General features: G+C 50.7%; 1 protein-coding gene across 1 annotated transcript in view; it reads right to left on the bottom strand.

The window, feature by feature from the left end:
• The window catches only part of VWF (von Willebrand factor), a 119,493-nt gene that overhangs the window by 56,472 nt on the left and 43,942 nt on the right, over positions 1-19,079 (bottom strand). Inside the window, exons 15-20 of the mRNA XM_081597129.1 lie at positions 18,553-18,768; positions 12,024-12,264; positions 10,388-10,482; positions 7,484-7,644; positions 4,116-4,219; positions 2,934-3,072 (exon numbers count right to left, since the gene is read on the bottom strand). Of these exons, the coding sequence (XP_081453255.1) occupies positions 2,934-3,072; positions 4,116-4,219; positions 7,484-7,644; positions 10,388-10,482; positions 12,024-12,264; positions 18,553-18,768 (956 nt within the window). The remainder of the gene's footprint in view (positions 1-2,933; positions 3,073-4,115; positions 4,220-7,483; positions 7,645-10,387; positions 10,483-12,023; positions 12,265-18,552; positions 18,769-19,079) is intronic.

The raw sequence follows: 19,079 nt of genomic DNA, 5'->3' as shown, positions 1-19,079 counted from the left end.
AGGAAGGAAGGAGGGAGACAGAGCAGGAGTGTGGACACATCAGCCTGCTGATCCCCGCCCCCCCCAGAGCCTGTTGGGCCAGCCTCAGCCAGGGACCCACACTATCAGGCATGTGACACTTGGTAGATCCAAGCTCCAGTGGAGTCCCCTGGGTGGCTGGCCAGGACTGTAACCAAAGTCCACCAGACCCTGCAACACCAGCTGAGCTACCACCTCTAGAAGGGAACAGAGGCCGAATGGGCACTGGTCCTTGCTGGGGTCTGCACAGAAAAGAAGCAGAAAGGGACACACTTCTGGCAAACACCTCCCATTGTGGCTGTCGCTGTGGTGTGATGGGGAAAACCTCTCAACTTAGAAAAGCTAGGTGTGGGCTTGTTTCTGCCAAGTCTGGGATAATATTGAGTAGGTCACTTACTTCTCTGACTCCCCACACACACACACATGAGCACACACACACAGATGCACACATAGCACACACATACAATACACACTTGCATGCATACACACAGGCACGCATACATATACAGACACACATTCGTATACACATAAAGACACATATACATGCAATACACACTTGCATGCATACATATACACATGCACACATACATGTACACATACATGTACACATATACAGGCACACATTCATATACACAAAGGCACATACGCATGCATAACATGCAAAGTGCACGTTCATACACAGTTGCACATATGCATACACACAAGTGCACACATACAAACACACATACACACACACGTTCATATACACACATACACCCACATGCACTACCTAGATAACACATGCAATACACACTCTGCACATACATAGACACATACACTCACACACATACATACGTACATATATACCACACATAGGATGTGCCCCTCTGTAAGATGGAATTAGCCAACCTAATGGGAATCTTAGGTTAAACGGGTTTGCCTCAGGCTAATAGGGTTGTCCGGTTAATGTGTTTGTGTTGGGTTAGTGGGATTGTTGGGTTAAATGGGTTAGTGTTGGGTTAATGGGATTGTGAAAGTTCTAAGAGGGAACAAAGGTAGAATCGCTGTGTCACCGGCTGAGATTTTTCTGAAGGAGAGAGTTTAGTCCTGAGAACACCTCCCAAAGGAGGAAGGAGGGACAGGGAGGGGACCCAGGAAGAGCATCAAGGGGACATCAGCACTGGCTGTGGGGCAGGACTAGTAGCCCCCCGTGGGGCACAGCTCCATGGAGGCACAATTGCCTACCTGCGCAGCTTCTCTGGGCAGGCAGAGCCAGGGCAGGGGGTCTGACCAGTTCCTCTCACTGCACTGAACTGTCATGCTTTCTGGGTGCCCAGATCTGAACCTGACTGAGGGTGGAGCTCCAGAGCTGGGGTCACCTCTTCTTTTGCTACCAAGGCTGGAAGCCACACAGGTAACAAAGATGGGCTTCCACATATGATCTGAGTGTGGGTAAAACCATTTCATGGGGTGCATGCTAGTCTGCCAGCATGCCACCCACCTCTCTGGGGCCAACCTGGGGCTCATTCCCCCCATGCCAGGCAAGTGTCATGCTCCATCTCCCTTGATGCCCGACTCCCTGCAGCTCTGACTCTGGGGCTGAGGCTCCTGTGGGTCTGCGGTCCTCCCTCCAGACCACACCGAGCCCCTCCTCCCCCGCTCGGGAGAGTGGAGATGAACAGACTTCAATTTGTTTAAGCTGCAGAGTCCAGCCTCCTAGCTGTCATGAATAAAGAGCCCAGCCTTCCTTGCTCACCCACATCGGTGCCAACCAACAAGAGAAATGCCCAGGAGCCCACCCAGCAGGAGAGGGGGCAGAGCAGCCCTCAGTCCACAGCTGGGATCCCCCCAGGCTGCTTCCCACCCTGCGGGCAGTAGGACCTGCTCTACCCAACACCCCTTCCCCACTCTGAGCTGCACTAGGCTGGAAATGAAAATGGTGAATAGGATAGAACAGGATACGACAGGATAGAATACAATAGAAAAGAAGAGGAGCCCCCTACATATGAACCTTCAAGTTGCAAACTTTCAAAGAGGCAAACGTGCAACTTGTGTTCCAGCAAGGAACCATCAACATCAGGCGTGAGTGAACGGGCAGCTTGCCCTCCGTCTCCCACAGCTGATGGCCCTTCAGCTCCACTATCTCCCCCCTCCTCTCCCTCCTCCAGCCAGTAACTCTTCTTGACTGGTCACTCGATGCCAGTCCCTGTGTGCCAGCTATTGTGCTGTCGTACTTTTGTACCTTTGTAAAGTACTACTGTACTTTTCAAGGTACTGCACTGTGAGATTAAAAATGTTTTCTTTATTTTTGTATTTGTTTTTTCGTGTATTATTTGTGTAAAAAGTATCATAAACCTGTTACAGTACAGTACAAAATATCGCCAACTGTGTTAGTTGGGTACCTAGGCTAACTTAGGTGGACTTGTGAACAAACTGGACTTACGAACGTGCTCTCAGAATAGAACTCATTCGTATGTAGGAGACATGCTGTAGAAGAGGCCAGAACAGAATAGATAGAATGGAACAGAATCACAGGAAGGGAAGGAAACTCCAGGGGTCATTTCCACCATCCCCAGCGGGCTGTCCACCGCACAAGGACGCTGGCAGAGAGGGTGCCGGGGCCAAAATCCAGCCCCGACTCCACTCGCCATGGTTGGTCCCATGACCAAGCTATGTCTGCCAGGAGAAAAGAAGCCCTTCTCTCATTCCCTTGTGCTGGAATTGGGGTGATGGGAGCCTGCTCCACACCAAGGCCGATCAACCAATGAGTTTCCGTCCATCCCTGGAGGCATCAGGGAGTTGGGGCAAGTCGGCAGTCACTGGGGTCTCGAGGTCCCGCCTCTCCAGGGTCTGGGAAATCACTTCCTTAGAAACCAGCCCCCAGAGCTGTTTCCACAAGCAGCTCTAGCCTGGGGCCTCCTCTCCCTGGGTCTCACCTGCACCAGGACGTACTGGCATTCCCCCAGGAACAGGTACTTGAGCCCATCAAAGGTGAAGTAGTGAGCCAGGCCCAGGGCGGAGCAGCTAGCGTCACACACGTGGTCCGTACAGTTCCATTTCCGGTCCTGACAGATGCTGGGGACAGGAGGTGGGGGTGAGGGTGAGGCCCTTGGATATGGGGGCAGGTCCGGCATCAGGGCAGCCAGGACACCACCTACCCCCAGGAGGCCTTAGGAAGTGGTAAGGGGCTTCGGGGCCTGTGGATCGGACCTCGCGGGGCTCTGCAGTCATGAACCCCCATGTTTTTAGGGCATGGGACCCAGGAGGACAAGGAAGCCATGTTCCCCACTCATCACAAGGGGGAAACGGGCAAAAAAGAGCCCCAGTTGTCCGAGGTGGCCCGGGGATACTGTCACCACCTGCTCCGAACGTGCTGAAGCCCCATCTCCCGGGACGTCATCTGGGAAGGGCCACTGGGTCTCTACAGAACAGACCCCGAGGCCAAAAGCCTCTCCGAGGCTAAGGGAACACACAGGACAGAAGAGCAGGCAAGTTCTGAGTCAGAGAAATGGTGACCAGCCGTGAACTTCTGCCGGGTCTGTGTGGGCAGCGATGTGTATAAACCCACAGGGACTGGCTGGCTGCCCACGCCCCCATCTCCCCACTCATACCAGAACCAACATCAGGAAGTCCACTCTGGGCGTCCGCGGTGGGACGCTCAGACCTCCAGCCCCTTCCTGCCTGGCCCCTTGGCCCGTCCCTAAAGCTCTGCACAGCCCCAAAGAAAGGCAGGGCGATGAGCAGAGTCAGGGGCTGGGTGAAGGATGGTTCCTTTCCAGGCAGGCACCCTCGCAATATGCCTGGGGGAGGGGGACCAGGATAAGGCCACAGAAGGACCCCAACCTGGTGCCCTGGGGTGGTTTGGTCTCACGTGCTGTGATGGACACCGCCCTTATCTTCCCCCAGCCCCTCTCCCTGCAGGGAAACACTGCTTTCCAGAGAGCATCCATCCAGGGCGAGCCAGGGGATGAAAAAGATTCTCCCATTTGACAGATGGAGAAACAGAGGCAGAGGGAAAAGGACAGGCACAACCACCTTCCCACGGGTGGGGAGCGGGCGAATGACCAAACCCCTCGCCCACCTGCCCCCAGGGCCCCCAGAACCCCTCCCGGCCTCACCAGGTGTTGCAGTCGACCTTCACCCTGTCTCCAGGGGCGTACTCTCTGCCCTGGTGGAAGCAGGGGCACCTTTCCAGGGCCACACACCTGTTCTCATGCCGGACCTGACGGAAAGTGAACAGAAAGTCTTGGGGGAGCAGTGAGTGAACACCCGCTGCCAGAGGCAGCTCGAGAAGCCCACACCCTGGCCGGGGCTGGAGACCCAGCTCTTGTCCACACTGGTCACACAGCTGGAGACACTCTGACCCCCTCTGCACTCACACACTGCTGCGGACCCAGTGGAGACTCCAGTAACACATGTCAAAAGCCCCTGACATATGCATCTCCTTAGATACAGTAATTCTTCCAGGGGATTTCTCCAAAGGTAACAGAGTTATGGGCAAAGATTAATGTGCAATTATTTATCACTCCAAAAAACGTGGGAGCAATTAAGTGTTCAACGATAGGAAAATGATTAAGCCCACTGAAAAATCTCCAGGTGATGCTGTCCAATGCAAATATTAAAATTAAAAGTTTTGAGAACTACTTATTCTGTTAATTTTTAAAAGAAGAGAGAAAAAACTGTATACACATATAGTCTCAATTATGAATATATATATATATATATACACTTCAAAAACTGTCTGGAAGGGAATTTAGAAGTTGCCTCTGAGGGACTGGGATAAGGGAGTTTGATTTTCTTTTTGTGGTTTAAAAATTTTTTTCTGATTGTTCTTCATTGAGCATTTATTATGCTCTATAGTTGAAGAAACTGGACAATCGATTTAATGAAATGAAGTAATTTAGTTAACAATGTACTTAATGTCCTGGAGGTGAAAGCAGAATACTGGCCGCAGGCAGGGACGGGCCAGAACCAGAGGCTGGGGGTTTTCAAGTCCTACGAGTCCCCTCCTGAGGGTCTGACACACCTGCCCTCCTCTCCCGCCCTCTACTAGCTGAGGAGTTACCACGTGACCTTATACTCCTCAAGGATGCCGAGGCGGCAGGTGAGAACTGAGAAGAGCCACTGGCCCCGGTGGGCTCAGGAAGAGCGGGCCAAGCCCCTCTGACCCCACATGGGGATCTGCTTCCATCCCAGACCAGGAGGCAGCCCTGGACCGCTCTGCGTGACCCTGGGTGAAGGGCCCATGGCACTCTGGTTCTAAAGCCACCCAAGGGTGAGAAGCTGCTGGTCTGGGTTCCCCAGCATCCAAGTGACCCCATCACTCCACAAACAGGCCTAGGACCCCTGGGCTTGAAACCCTGTACAGGGCAGTCTTGGGCTGAACAAAGGACTTGCATGTCGGGGATCACAGACTAAAATTGTGTATGTGAATATGTATATGTGTGCGTGCATGCATGTGTGTTTGTATGCATGTGCTTGTGTGCATGCATGCATCTGTGTGTATGTGTGTATATTATGTGCCTGTGTGTATGCATGTGTATATGTGTATATATGTGTGAGTGCCTGTGCGTTTGTGTGGCTACATGTGTGTATGTGGGTGTGTGCCTGTGTGTATGTGTGTGAGTGTGCATATGTGTATATGTGTGCATGTGTGTGCATGTGTGTAAATGTGTGTGTGCCTTTGTGTATAAATGTATGTGAGTATACATGTGTCTATATGTGTGCGTACCTCTGTGTGTATGTGTGTGTATATATATGTGTGTGTCTGTGTATATGTGAGGAGAGGTTTCCCAGCAGGAGGTTCTCAACTTGGGAGAGAAGATTAAACACTATTGGCCCAGTTGAATCACCCAGAGTCCTAAAGCATTAAAAAAAAAAAATCCCCAAAGATAGAAAGATAAAAGACACAATGCAGGAGATGGGCAGGATGTAGACGAGAACTGGTTTACATGAAGGTGGGCCATCACTGCAGCTCCCAAATGAATTTTGTGCAATTAAATCTCTTAGACATGTTTAAAAAGAAAAGAGACCCACCCATGCTTAGCGTCTGCCCACTGGGACACGAGAAGGATGATACGATAAAGGTGACAAATGTCCTTCAAGGACTTCAGAAGAGAACAGGCAGAAATAGTAGTCACATTTGTTCATCAACTCATGACATCTTGAGCAAGAAAGGTTTTGTGCTGAGAACTTGGTCCTGGGTTTCAACTGGCCCCAAGAAAAATTATGAAGTAGAAAAAAAACTGGTTTTGTTACTTTTCTCTGAAAAAGCCCTATCTTCACCTCTCCACACTGATCATTCTCCAAAATCTTTTTTTTGCCTTCCAACTGTGCTATGTCCTCCCTGCTAATATTTCCAGCTCAATGCATGTTTGCTACCAGGAAAGAATCTTATGAACTAACTCTCACTAAAGTGTGGATGACTTCCTATGAGGATTTATATGAGAAGCTTTTTAAAAGTTCTTTTTTGTTAACCAAACTAACTTCATACCTATCATATTTTAGTAAATTTGATGAGGTGATAAACCATAAGACGTATAGGAGATATCTTTGAGACAGGAGGGCTTTCTGGAACCTTTTAGGATTACATTTCATAGGATTTACAATTCCCTCATGTGAGGCTCTCTGCAGATGGGCCCCTGAGCCCAAGCTCTAGCTTTCAAGAAGCAGCACCAACCAAGAGGGAAAGGGAGGGGAGAAATAAATCAGGAGACTGGGATTGACCTATACTCACCACTAAACATAAAACTGATAACTAATAAGAACCTACTGTGCAGCCCAGAGAACTCTACTCAATCCTTTGTAATGAGCTATACGGGAAAAGAACCTAAAAAAGAGTGGATACGTGTATAACTGATTCACTTTGCTGTACAGCAGAAACTAACACAACATTGTAAATCCAAATACGCCAATAAAAATTAATTTAAAACAAAACCAATTAAAAATAGCGCCAAAGTCTTTTCAGGCTTCCCAGTGGGCCAGCGAGAAAATCAGGCCTCAAAGGACCAGGCAAATGAACACACTTCCCCTCTGCCAAGAGGTTCCCTGATGCCAGCAGAGCTGGGTACCAGTTTGGAAGATGTGGCCACTAGACTTCAGAGGTAAGTGAGCATCTTGCAGACAGTGGTACAACACCTGGGGCCGGGAGACAGGAGACCAGGATTTCCACTACACAATTGTGTATCCTTGAATGGTTCTGTGTCTTTTCTCTCCTTGGTCTCCTCCAGTGTGGTAGGAGGTGTTGAAAGCTTGAGTCTAGGGCTCTGCCTGGAGACTGTGTCCAGCCCTGGCTGGAGGGCGTGAGCCGGGCACTGGACTGTGATTTGCTGCCACCTCGTGGTGGAAGCAGGTAATAGTCTAATTTAAATGCAGGTGGTCCATTCAAGAATTTTTGAAGAAAAAGGCTTGGGAACTTTTCTAGAGCAACCCCCTCATTTTTGTTGATCCTTCACGGGGAAAAAAAAAACAAAATCTGGGCTCTCACCATGCCCGGGGGGCAGAGGCAGCCGGACACACAGCCCGTGCTCACGCATTCCAGGTCATAGTTCTGGCAGGTCTTGGTGCACTCGAGCCCTTGGGCCCTCGGGGTGTCAGCAGGGCATACCAGCTTGACCATGGGGGGCCGGCAGTACAGGCTCCTTTTGCCTTGGAGTCAGGAAAACCACAGGTCAGCGGAGGGGAGAATAGGTCTGCCATCTACCCTGCCCTTCGTTCCCTGCGTGCAGTCACTCCACCCCAGAGGCTCAGACTGTCTGCGCCCTGGGACACGGCACTGCCTGACCTCCAGCCGGGTCCTGGGCAGCAGCCTCATCTAGGCAGCTGACCTCTGACCTTTGCCCACACTGAAGGCACTTCTGCCGAACTTAGCAACCCTCCAATAGCCCGTGGTCCTCATCCCTCGACCCTGCTGTTGCCCACTACACTGAATCAAGGCACACCACAGAAACGTCCAGAGCCAGGATTTAGCCAGGTGCTGAAAAGGAACCTTTGCCCCAACACAATCATTCCTAAAATTAGCTTAATCACAAGAACTTTAAAGGGGGCTTTGCTCACATGTCCTCCTCTGCCCGGCCCCCAGCCGTCCCAGCCCCTCCATTTAAACCTGGAACACTCCGCCCCTGGACCTACCTGTCCCCCACCCCTGCTTTGTCACTCTTCACCTGATTGCCGCCTGACATTACCATCTGATACACCATTTATTTTACTTCTTTGTTGACTGCTCACACCCACCCCATCCATAGGCTAAAATATCTGCTCCCTGAAGGTGGGGGCGGGGGGGGTATCTGCTTTGTTCACTGATACATTTCCTGACAATTAGTATCACTGCATGATTGAATAAATGATGGCAGCAGATGACTGATACAGCGCCTGTCTTTCAAAAACCCTGATGCGTTGGATTGCATTTGTATCTTACATATATAGCATTTACTACCTTGTATGGGTAAGAAAGTCAGAATTTCCAGCCTCATTTTTATTTGGAAACGTCTGTTAGGAAACTAAAACCCTAAGAGGTTAAATGAGTTTTCCAAATCACATGAAATTGTAGGAGTTTCCTGACTTTGAAAAAAGATATCTTCCAGTGACTAGACTAGAAGACTCTGGGCAAGAGAGACATGAAAGACCTAAGAGGCAGAATGTAGCTGAGAGAGGTAAAGTGGAGGTGGGGGGTGGGGGGGCGGTAGGGGAGGGATTGCTACAATGAGAGAGAGCAGGAGGAAGAAAGAGGCAGAGGAATGCAGTGACCTTAGGGTCTGCTATGGATTGAATGGTTGTGTCCCCCAAAATTCACATGCTAAAATCGTAACCCCCCAAAGGTTAGGAGGTTAGAAGGCAAGATTTGGGGGAGGAGATTGGTCATGAGGGTGGGTGACCAATTATCCCTCATGAAAGGGGTTAGCACCCTAAGGAAACACTCCACGGGACTCCCTCGCCCCTTCCACCACGTGAGGACACAGTGAGGACCCAGAAGCGGGCTCTCACCTGACCACGTGGGCACCCTGCTCTCGAATCTCCACCCTCCAGGACTGTGAGAAGTAAGTGTCTGCTGTTTATAAGCCCCCAGTCTGAAGTATTTTGTTACGCAGACTGAACCGACTAAGACAAGGTCCTAAGTTCTGATAGCTGGTGAGCCACCCACGTGTTTCGGATACTGTCCCAGCTCCAGGCTGAGATGCTCCACAACCAGCCAGCCGTGCAGAGGGAGGGGGCAGGCTCCCCACCAGGGCCCTCAGAAAACAAACGCGGTCACAGAGCTGGGTCAGAGGTAGAGTCTTGGGTAAAGTGAGAGGGAGGAAAATGAGGTTGAAAATAGCCCATATAAGACAGCATATTAAAAAGCAGAGACATCTCTTCACCAACAAAGGTTCATCTAGTCAAAGCTATGGTTTTTCCAGTAGTCATGTATGGATTTGAGAGTTGGACCATAAAGAAGGCTGAGCACCGAAGAATTGATGCTTTTGAACTGTGGTGCTGCAGAAGACTCCTGAGAGTCCCTTGGACTGCAAGGAAATCAAACTTGTCAATCCTAAAGGGAATCAGTCTTAAATATTCATTAGAAGGACTAATGCTGAAGCTGAAGCTCCAATACTTTGGCCACTTGATGCAAAGAGCTAACTCATTGGAAAAGACCCTGATGCTTGATTGAGCGCAGGAGGAGGAGAGTGCGACAGAGGATGAGCTGGTTGGATGGCATGACTGACTCAATGGACAAGAATTTGAGCAAACTCCAGGAGATGGTGGAGGACAGAGGAGCCTGGTGTGCTGCAGTCCATAGGGTAGCAAAGAGCCGAAACGACTCAGCAACTGAAGAACAATTTGCCTAAAGACATCCCACTTCCTCCTCCTAGGGGGCTCCTTTCTACACAAGGATGACAATCCATCTGGAATCCCATGAGGTCCCTGCTCCATAAATGTGAATATGGTCCGACCAGCCCCAGGTCAGCCTCTTCTCTCTCCTGTATCTCAACTCTAAATAGCACAGCATCAATTAGGACCTCCACACTAAGGGCACCAAGCCAAACTCCTCTCTCTCTCTCTCTCTCTGTAATCCATCTGAGAAGCTTTCTAAAGAGGTGTCCTGGTCAGCATGTCCCTCGGTAGAGAGGCCATCAGAGGGCGGTGTTGACCACAATCAAAGTGGCCAACACACCCACAGCTGCTCCCCGGGTTAAGGTCCCCGTGGGCAGAAGCGAGATCTCGCTGGTCCATCCTACAGGCAATTCAGTCTTTCCTCATCACAAAATTAAACTCCTCCTGCCTCAGTACTTGGGATGTCCACATGCAAAGGCCTGGAGGTCACCCACCCAAACACATGCCTGAATGCAGCCAGCCCCCTCGCCCACCCCATCTGGGCAGAGGGAGTGGGGAGCTCGTGGCAGGCAATACTCACTTCGGTGGGACAGGGGGCTGCTAAGGACTGCATCAGACAGCAGGTTTCCTGGGGCTCCACTCGTGGAGCAGTGCATGAAGCCGTCTTCGCAGTAGCTGCAGAAACAAAGGTCACAGCCTCACTTAGAAGGACTCCCCACCTCCCACAAGGTGCTCTGTCCCCTCCAGGAGGGCTCCCATCCCATCATACATCTGAAACACAGCTGCTCACCACACTACAAAACAAGAGGGCCACCAGGACCTTCTCATGGCCAAACTCAATGGCCTCTTTTCCATGTAACACAGAGAGTTCAGGAGTCCCTGGGTTCCAGCCAGTTGCTGGGTGGCTTGGGAAAGAGATCACATCTCTAAGCCTCAAATTCCTACTGAAAAAGCCAGGCCTGCCTGCCTAACAGTGTTGTTGCAAGGTCCCAGAGAGAAACGCCTTGAATATTACAGCCCAGTTGCTCCGTCATGTCTGACCCTTTGTGACCGCGTGGACTGTAGCCCGCCAGGCTCCTCTGTCCGTGGAATTCTCCAGGCAAGAATACTGGAGTGGGTTGCCATTTCCTCCTCCAGGGGATCTTCCTGACCCAGGGATTGAACCCTGGTCTCCTACACTGCAGGCAGATTCTTTACCATCTGAGCCACCAGGGAAGCCCAGAGGGTGAGTAAAGGATTGACTTAAAAAGGGCATGGAAGAATTTTGCGGGGTGATGAAAACATTCTATATCTCGAGTGTGGCAGTAGTTATATGATGTACACATTTGTAAAAATTTATAGCTTTGTATACCGAAAAGGAGAAATTTTATTGTGTGTGAATTATATCTCAATAAACAAAACTTTTTTTAAAATTTTTTAAAAATCAGAACAGCAAAGAGGTCATAATCAGGGAAGCTGAGGCTGGATGCATTAGGGCTCCTGATACTATTCTCCCCACTCCAATGTCTGACATTTTCCATCACCAGGACATTTCAGCTGGTTTCCCTTGTAGACGATCAGCTTCTTTGAGGCCCATTCTGTGTCCAGTTCATCTTTAGGTCACCATCTCTAGCCTAGCGCCCAGGACAGAACTGGTGCCAAGGAGGTGTTTGTAAATGTTCTGTTACAAATTTCTTCTGCGACTGTGACTGCCCTGCTGACACTGACCATGCCCGAGGACCTGGGTGAAGGACAGCAGGAAGTAGGTGTGATCTGGAGGGGTTTTTTGTTTTTTTTTTGAGAAAAGCATGAAGCAAGTGCGGACAGTGATGCACTCTGGAGGCCACGCTACTACGGTCTGTGTTCTTCTGACTCAAATGCTTTGTCCTGAGAACACTGACGGGAGGGCAAAGGGGAGGCTAGCAGGGAGCACTCTCGTCTCCTGTTCTAGAAACGGGAAACTGAGACCTCATGCAGGGAGTGGGGCTCCACAAGTGACAGCTGGCTTACTGCTCACGACTTACTCCCACCACCAGCCTGAAGCTCCAGTGCCGGGCACAGGAAGGCAGACAGAAGGCCTGGGTGATATCCCAGCTTAGCTCCCAACTCGCTGTGCAACGCTGGGCGGGCACTTCCTGCTGTGGGCCTCAGTGTACCCATCCACGAAATGGAGGACTCAGAGGACCATTTCCCAGCCCTGCCATTCCCGGAGTTCCCGGTCCCGCTGCTTGACTCACCACATGGTGTGATGGTCCGAGAAGATGTCTTCGGGTTGGAAGATTTCGCCGTCATAGTAACAGGGGCACTGGGCCTTGGGCACGCAGGACCCCGTCTCGTCCAGGAAGAGCCCCGGTGGGCAGAAGCAGCCCTCCAGACAGACCTCGGTGCATTCCTCATCCGGGTGGGAGAGTGAGCGGCAGGTGAGGTTGCAGGGGGTCCCACACTGCTGGTACACCTGGCCTTGTGGGCAGCTCAGCGCTGGGGGAGAGGGCGGGGCAAGGACAGACTCAGTGGAAACGTTAAGATGAGCAAGACTGTGGTTCTAGGATCAGCAGTCCCACCCGCTGCCTCTGAGACCCCCAATTACATCTGTATGGTCACCACCTTCTCTTCCCACCAGGAGCAAAAGTGTGTTTTTATGCTCACGATTGTCTGTTCTTTTTTTTTTCTGTTTTTTGGCCGCATATGGGATCTTAGTTCCCTGATTAGAGTTGAAACCCTCTTCAGTGAAAGTGCACAGTATTAACCACTGGACTGCCAAGGAACCCCCACAAATGACTGTTCTAATAACGGAAGTACATGCTTTCTCCTCTGTTTAACTAGGGGGACCATGCTTTGGTCATCTTTGAATTTTCAGAGCCTAGGACAGAGTAGAAATCCTCGTAGATTTTAGGGCTGTAAATATCAGCCCTGAATATTTATTGGAAGGATTGATGCTGAAGCTCCAATACTTTGGCCACCTGATGCGAAGAGCTGGCTCATTGGAAAAGACCCTGATGCTGGGAAAGATTGAGGGCAGGAGGAAAAGGGGACGACAGAGGACAAGATGGTTGGATGGCATCACCGACTCGATGGACATGAGTTTGAGCAAACTTCAGGAGATGGTGAAGGACAGGGAAGCCTGGCGTGCTGCAATCCATGGGGTTGCAAAGAGTCGGACACGGCTGAGAGACTGAACAACAAATAATAAAAAAAAGACCTGGCAGGGATGGGCAAGGGCATTTCTCCCTTGATGATAAAAACAATGACAGCTCCCTTAACTGAGCACCTACTGGATACCCTGCTCTTCACAGGGGTCTTATGCCTTTGATGCCTCTCAATGAGTGAGACCTCACAATCCCATCACCAGAGGTAAGAAACCTGAAACTTAAGCTTAGTGACCCATCAGGGACCTGCCTTCCAGGAAGAGGCCAAGGCAGGATTTTTTTTTAATTTATTTGGCCACATTGGGTCTTAGTTACAACATATGGGATCTAGTTCCCAGACCAGGGGTCGAATCCAGGCCCCCTGCATTGGGAGCGCTGAGTCTTAGCCACTGGACCACCAAGGAAGTCCTTGAGGCAGGATTTGAACCCAAATCTCTGTGACATCCCCAAAGCTCATGCTCTTAACCATTATGCTCTAAAAGAAAACAGTCCCCTAGGAGCCAGGCTTTGGGGACGGGCCAGTCACAAACAGCTGGGGTGCTCAAAGCGGACAGCACCCACCTCCCCACAGCCCTTGCCCTGCCTGACCTTCTCCCACATAGAAACGGTAAAACAGCTAAGAGTGGGCACTGAATACCAAGTTCGCGGGTTCAAGTCCCAGCCCTGCCTCCAGTCAGCAGTGTTCTCACTGGAATACAAAAATAACATCCACCTGGGTGGCTGTGAAGGTTAAAGGAGTTTCAAGTCATGCCTGGCAGGTGGTGAATGTCTGCTGCTTTCCTGCCTTCATGACAAAGGGAAAACGCAGCCCGAGCTCTGCAGGCTCCAGACCTAAGAGGACCCGGCACTGACGGGTCCCAGCTAGGATTCAGCCCACTGTCTGAGCTCACGGTCCTCTCACAAGCTCCCCGATCACAGAATTCTTGACTGGTGGCGGGGGAGGGAGGTTGGTGTGGAGGGGCACTTGGCTCTTTCAAGATGCTTTCCCATTGCCAATCAGCTATGATTCAAGAAACAAGAAGCTCACCCTGAGAACACTCCTCCCAGGATCACAGAACCTGTCGCTCCCTGTTAGAAGCCATTTCTCCAGCAGAAACCTGCTGGCTGTGTCCCAGAGAAGCTGTAAAGGGAAAGCCTGGTCGTGAACCTCAGAAATGTCCAAGCCGGGGTGCCTCCCCACCTACAACCGCCCTGGGTGGGCATGGTGTTTGAGAGAAGCTGGGAGGGGAGGGGCTTTAACCATGTTAGACACAGACCTTTTTCCGAACCAGTAGAGACACTGGGTCATCGAATGAATATTTAGAGCAAAGTTGGATTAAGATGAGATGTGCGTGCATGATTCGCTCAGTTGTGCCCAACTCTTTGCGACACCATGGACTGCAACCCGCCAGGCTCCTCCGTCCACGGGATTTCCCAGTCAAGAATACTGGAGTGGGTTGCCATTTCCTCCTCCAAGGGGATCTTCCCAAGCCAGTGATCGAACCTGCATCTCTTGTGTCTCCTGTATTGGCAGGTGGATTCTTTATCACTGTACCACCTGGGAAGCCCTAAGATGGGACAGGTTGGGTTCTAGAGATGGGCGTCCCATTCAATCCACTGAACCTATGACTGTAAGGGCACATTTCACCCAATCAGAAGGAGCAAGAGCTGAGAAGGCTTTTTCCTCTGAGAAGCCGGCTCAGCCGTATTAAATGTCTCCTTCTTCCCCAGAAGTGACATCATCTGTTTAACACGTGTTGACTGTGTGTCCACAGCAAGGGGCGTGGGAGGGGCTGTGCTAGGCTGGGAGATGCAGAGATGGTAAGACTTGGTCCCTGCCTGCCAGGAACCTGGGGTCTTGTCTTTCCAAAGGAAACACAATGAATTTCCAAGATAAAAAAAATAGGTTGTGCTTCTCAGGAATCTCCTGATAGCACCTTGTAAAGCAGCTACACAATCGGGTCTTGCTCCATGAGAGTCCCCAGTGGGTGTGGCCTATTACTGGGGACAGAGTTAGTGGTTTAGGGATTCTGCTCATTTCTCAGGAAGGGAAAATGAGATGCAGGATGGAGGAAGAACCCAGGCATCCTCCCCACCCCTTCCTCGGGCCTCAGAGAGACAACCCAGGGCCACTGGGCTGGTTTTCTCTGGTTCAGCTCATAGAGACAGATCCCTCTTGTCCTTAAAAGTCTCCAGGGACAGGATCTGCCCTGGTGGTCCAGTGGCTACAAATCTGCCTTGCAGCACAGGAGACACAGATTTGATCCCTGGTTGGGGAACTAAGATGCCACAAGCCACAGAGCAACTAAGCCCGTGCACCTCAACTACTGAGCCCATGCGCCCCAACTGGAGAATCTGCGCACCTTGGTGAAAGATCCTGCCTGAGACAAAGAAGATCCCGATGCAGCCAAATAAACATTTTTAAAAATACTAACATAGCCTAGATAAATAAATTTTTCTTTTAAAGTCTCCAGGGACGGGGTCTTCCCACCACCTGCACTTCCTGCCATATCACGCGAAGCCTTGGGAGCCAACAAACTCTAACCGAAGCTCTGCGCCTGCTGCTGTGGAGTCAACCCATCTCCTTTTTGTTCTGTTCTGGGTGGGGGTTAAGAACAGCCGCTCCTAAAAGTTTAAAGACTATTTGGGTCAGCTCTCAGCATTCTGAGGGACTGTCCTAAAGGAGGAAATCCCTCGGGTGGTTCAGCACAGGGAAAATGCACAGTGTCTAACATCGGCGGACAATCAAGGTGACAGGGACAGAGTGAAGGGACAAGAGAGGTGATACAGTAGTTAATCCCACTAGGGGACTATAGGTAGAAAAAACACAGGAGACCCCTGTAAGTTACCGATGACTCAGAAAGCAGGTTTGCTTAACCACAGAACCAAGCAGGCTTGCTTAGCAACAAAACCATGAGACAGAAACAGGAGACAAATCTCCAAACAATAAAACAATGATGGTATGAAACCCACATCCTGCCCAGTGAGCTCAGGAAGTTAATGATCCCTAGGACATGCTCTCTGCACCCACAATAATTTGTGGACCCAGCTTGACCATGTAGGGACAAGAAAACTCACCTGCTCAACCTGGAGGAGGAGCTGATGATGGAAGCATGAGGTCTACTCAAGAAAGACAGAGAAGGTCTTCTCCTCGCTCCGCACTTTTCCTTTGATTATAAAACTGTAGCCCAGTAAGTTCTCAGGACGTGGCATTTCTCACCCACCCACTTGTACAACCTCAGAAATATCCTATTCTAATAAATCACTTCTTATCTACCACTTCGCCTCTCACTGAATTCTTTTCTGCCCTGAGACATAAAGAACTGTGGTACTGGAGCTCTTTGGAGCTCACGAAAGCACACCAAACTGTTTTAAAAGCATATTCACAAACAGACACCACGTACTCCAAATCATGTCTCCCAATTTCTAAACAGCAAATGCTGGTAAGGGTTTTGGAGGATGAAATGAAGGGCTCGAAGCAAGTTGCCAGGGAGGTCTCAGCCTCAGTTCTCCTGGCTGCTGGCCTGTGACCCCGTGACACCCCAGGGATAGAGGGATAGGGGGACAACTGCACACGTCTAAATACTTCTTCCTTTTCATCCTCACTTTGTCTCTGTTTCTCTTTTTTATAAGGTCGCTTAAAATCAAATCACACTTAAACTCGTTTTTATAAGGTCGTTTAAACTTGGCTCATTTAATACCAAATAATGATACTTCTAGAGCCCCTAAATCTAAACTTCTCTTCAAATATGTGTTATTAAGTCCTTTTACTGTTTTTTGTAGTTCCTATTTTTCTATTTCTGTCAGAACCACCAGCATTTATGTCTCCAAATACATCTACTTCACCCTATAAATCAGTGTCCACTAGACTGTATCCTCCTTCAATGCCTTCACTTCTATATCATTACTATTATTCCACCATCATAAATAACTTTTCTCCATCAAGAAAGTGCCTTTTTAAAAGCCTGGTCAAGCACAGGCGTGTACATGCTAAGTCATTTCAGTCGTGTCTGGCTCTTTGCGACCCCATGGACTGTAGCCCACCAGGCTCTTCTGTCCATGGGATTCTCCAGGCAAGAATACTGAAGTGGGTTTCCATGCCCTCCTTCAGGGGATCTCCCCCACCCAGGGACTGCTGACCAAGTGCACCGCCTCCAGAAAGCCTTCCTTGGTTGCCCCCGCCTTAATCTATGCTCTTACTCAGTGTGACAGGCACCTAGTAAAGGAGGCAGTTTCCATCTCCGCCTCAAACAAGAAGGTCCAGGCCCTACAGCACTGTAACTGCCTGGCCACGCAGGGCACTGGGCAAATGTTCCCAGAACAACAGTAACAACCAATCAGGGACCAGAGTACGGGGCACACACGAGCTCAGATGCCAGGCCTTTAACGGCGCCGGTGAGGCTCTCAGGTTGTCTGGGGACAATGACGTTATTCTACTTTACACGACTTCACACAGCGCCAGAGCTGTGGGCAGGGACTGCTCCGAGGTTTACCGGAAGTTATAAGCAGAGGATGGGCTTCCTAGGTGGAGCTAGTGGTAGACTCCTCCTGCCAATGCAGGAGACATAAGAGGTGCAGGTTAGATCCCTGGGTCAAGAAGATCCCTTGGAGGAGGAACTGGCAACCCACTCCAGTATACTTGCCTGGAAAATTCCATGGACAGAGGAGCCTGGAGAGTTATATAGTCCATAGGATCACAAAGAGTTGGACATGACTGAGCACACACAAGGAGGAGGATCAAAGAAGACTATATCCACAATTATCTCAGAAAGCTATTAAAATACTCCTTTTCCCAGTTACACATCTCTGACACCGGATATTCATGCAAAGCACTGCACAGAGTCAAACACGACAGAAGCGACTTAAAGAAGTGAAAGTGAAAGTTGCTCAGTCGTGTCCAACTCTTTGCGACCCCATGGACTATACAGTCCATGGAATTCTCCAGACCAGAATACTGGAGTGGGTAGCCCTTCCCTTCTCCAGAGGATCTTCCCAACACAGGGATGGAACCCAGAAATGACTTAGCACACACACATATAAGCAGAGGACTGGTACTTGCCTCTCCCATTGCTTCATCAGACCCTCCAGGTATGCAGGAAACCATGGGCATCTGGGACCCACTCACTCCTCACCCACACCCTACGTTTATCCCACACTAGGTAGCAGCAAATGGCAACTCACTCCAGTATTCTTGCCTAGAGAATCCTGTGGACAGAGGAGCCTGGTGGGCTGCTGTCCATAGGGTCGCACAGAGTCGGACACGACTGAAGTGACTTAGCATGCATGCATGCATTGGAGAAGGAAATATCAACCCACTCCAGTATTCTTGTCTGGAGAATCCCAGGGACAGAGAAACCTGGTGGGCTGCCGTCTACAGGGTCTCACAGAGTAGGACACGACTGAAATGACTTAGCAGCAGCAGCAGGTAGCAGCAGCCTCAGAAATCTCTGCCAGGCAGGGACCCGAGTCCCCACTGCCCTGTCCTTCCAGGAAATAGGAAGGGTGAGGGATGGGAGATGCCCTGGGCTCCTTTCCAGTGCAGTAAAGCAGAGACAGTGCTCTGAACTGGACCAGAGCAGAGCGTATCCCAGCAGATCCCACTGGCTGGCCTGGAGGGGCAGCAGACGGGGAGGACACTCACCACAGAAACTGGGCTCCCGCCACCCGACGTGCACGCCCCTCCGGGAGCAGGCCGCCGCGTAGTTGGCCACCGCATCGCACAGGCAGTCTCTGCCGTCAGAGCAGGCGCACACGTCGTAGCGGCAGTTGCGCAGGTAGGGCAGCGGGCCCACGGTGCTGTGACAGGCCTCGAACTTTGGGGACGTCAGGATCGCGCAGGCCTGGTCCGCGAACTTGGCTGTGGGGAAAGGAGGGGCGTGTCCGGGACCGCGCATGGGCACGCGCACTTGAGCCCCAAGACCAAAATCCCAGACCTTGCCCCCATCAGCTGAACCAACAGCAAAAACAGCTTCTCTCCCGTCTGGGAACCATGGCGATTTTTCTTCCGCAGCCAATATTGGCTGCGGTACACAGCTGATTGTGTTCCTGATTGGCTTCAGTACACAATTAACTGCATTTCCCAGGGAGAAACTGTTCCCTGATGAGTTGGGAAAGAGGGTGCGGCTGATGTAGGCCCCAGATGCTGGGGCAGACCAATCTGCGGATGGC

The sequence above is a fragment of the Giraffa tippelskirchi genome, chromosome 4, assembly GCF_054371585.1.
Source record: "Giraffa tippelskirchi isolate mGirTip1 chromosome 4, T2T-mGirTip1v1.2.pri, whole genome shotgun sequence".
NCBI lineage: Eukaryota > Metazoa > Chordata > Mammalia > Artiodactyla > Giraffidae > Giraffa > Giraffa tippelskirchi.
The sequence above is the reverse complement of the archived record's forward strand: the minus strand, read 5'-3'. Positions and strand labels throughout refer to the sequence as shown.